At 37.5% G+C, this 939-nt stretch overlaps 1 protein-coding gene across 1 annotated transcript in view; it reads left to right on the top strand.

The window, feature by feature from the left end:
• The window catches only part of LOC106876116 (glutamate--cysteine ligase catalytic subunit-like), a 54,184-nt gene extending 53,312 nt beyond the window's left edge, over positions 1-872 (top strand). The window contains exon 6 of the mRNA XM_052978059.1: positions 752-872. Within this exon, the coding sequence (XP_052834019.1) occupies positions 752-872 (121 nt within the window). The remainder of the gene's footprint in view (positions 1-751) is intronic.
• The last annotated feature ends 67 nt before the right edge of the window (positions 873-939 follow it).

Raw genomic sequence — 939 nt, forward strand, 5'->3', positions numbered from 1 at the left:
TCTTCCACAGGTTCCCTCAACTGCTAGGGTATGGCACTTTTTCACACAGCTATCCTCATCTATTCTCGCCACATGCCCATACCAGCGCAATCGTCTCTCTTGCACGCCACAGCTGATGCTTCTTTGGTTCAACTTTTCTCTCAAGGTACTTACACTCTGTCTAGTATGCACAAACCACTACCCAAATAAATTCTGCAAGGAATAAGACCAATCCTGAGATAGGTGAAATAAGGATGATGATGATGATGATGGACTCTCCTATCAGATATGACATATAAGTATTCAGCTTTTACCGAATGACCTGCTGAAATGATTTGTTTATAGTGATCAAATGCATATATGCCACACAATAGCTCACCTATCCCGCCATCAAATCGATGTTGCCTGAACAGATGCATGGTGTACCACATGTCGCTGCATCAAAGTGATTGCTGAGCAATGTAAGATGAAGTGTTTCTCTCAAGAACACAACACACCACCTAGTCTAGGAATTGAAATCACGGTCTCGTTATTATGAGTGCAACACCCTAGGCCATGCATCCTCAATAATAATAACAATAAGGATTTCAAATTTGGCACAAGGCCAACAATTTTGGGGACAAAATGTCGTTTGCTAACAATTCTGCCACCTCACTCATTTAATGATAATAATAATAATAATAATAATAATAATAATAATAATAATAATAATAATAATAATAATAATAATAATAATAACAACTCTTTAAAGTTTTAAATTACTCTATTTCAGATTGGGCTGCCCTAATTTCACTTTTCCCTCTTACGAAGCAGACAAACGTGCAACTGAACTCCATCAGTCAGTTTTCATAGCAGATGCTGCGCTGTGTTGCCAGATTGAGTACTTCGTGTGAGCATTAACTTTTTTTATATATTCTGTAGCATGCTAAGATGTATTGGACAAAACATCAATGAGGATAG

The sequence above is a fragment of the Octopus bimaculoides genome, chromosome 30, assembly GCF_001194135.2.
Source record: "Octopus bimaculoides isolate UCB-OBI-ISO-001 chromosome 30, ASM119413v2, whole genome shotgun sequence".
Taxonomy (NCBI): Eukaryota; Metazoa; Mollusca; class Cephalopoda; order Octopoda; family Octopodidae; genus Octopus; species Octopus bimaculoides.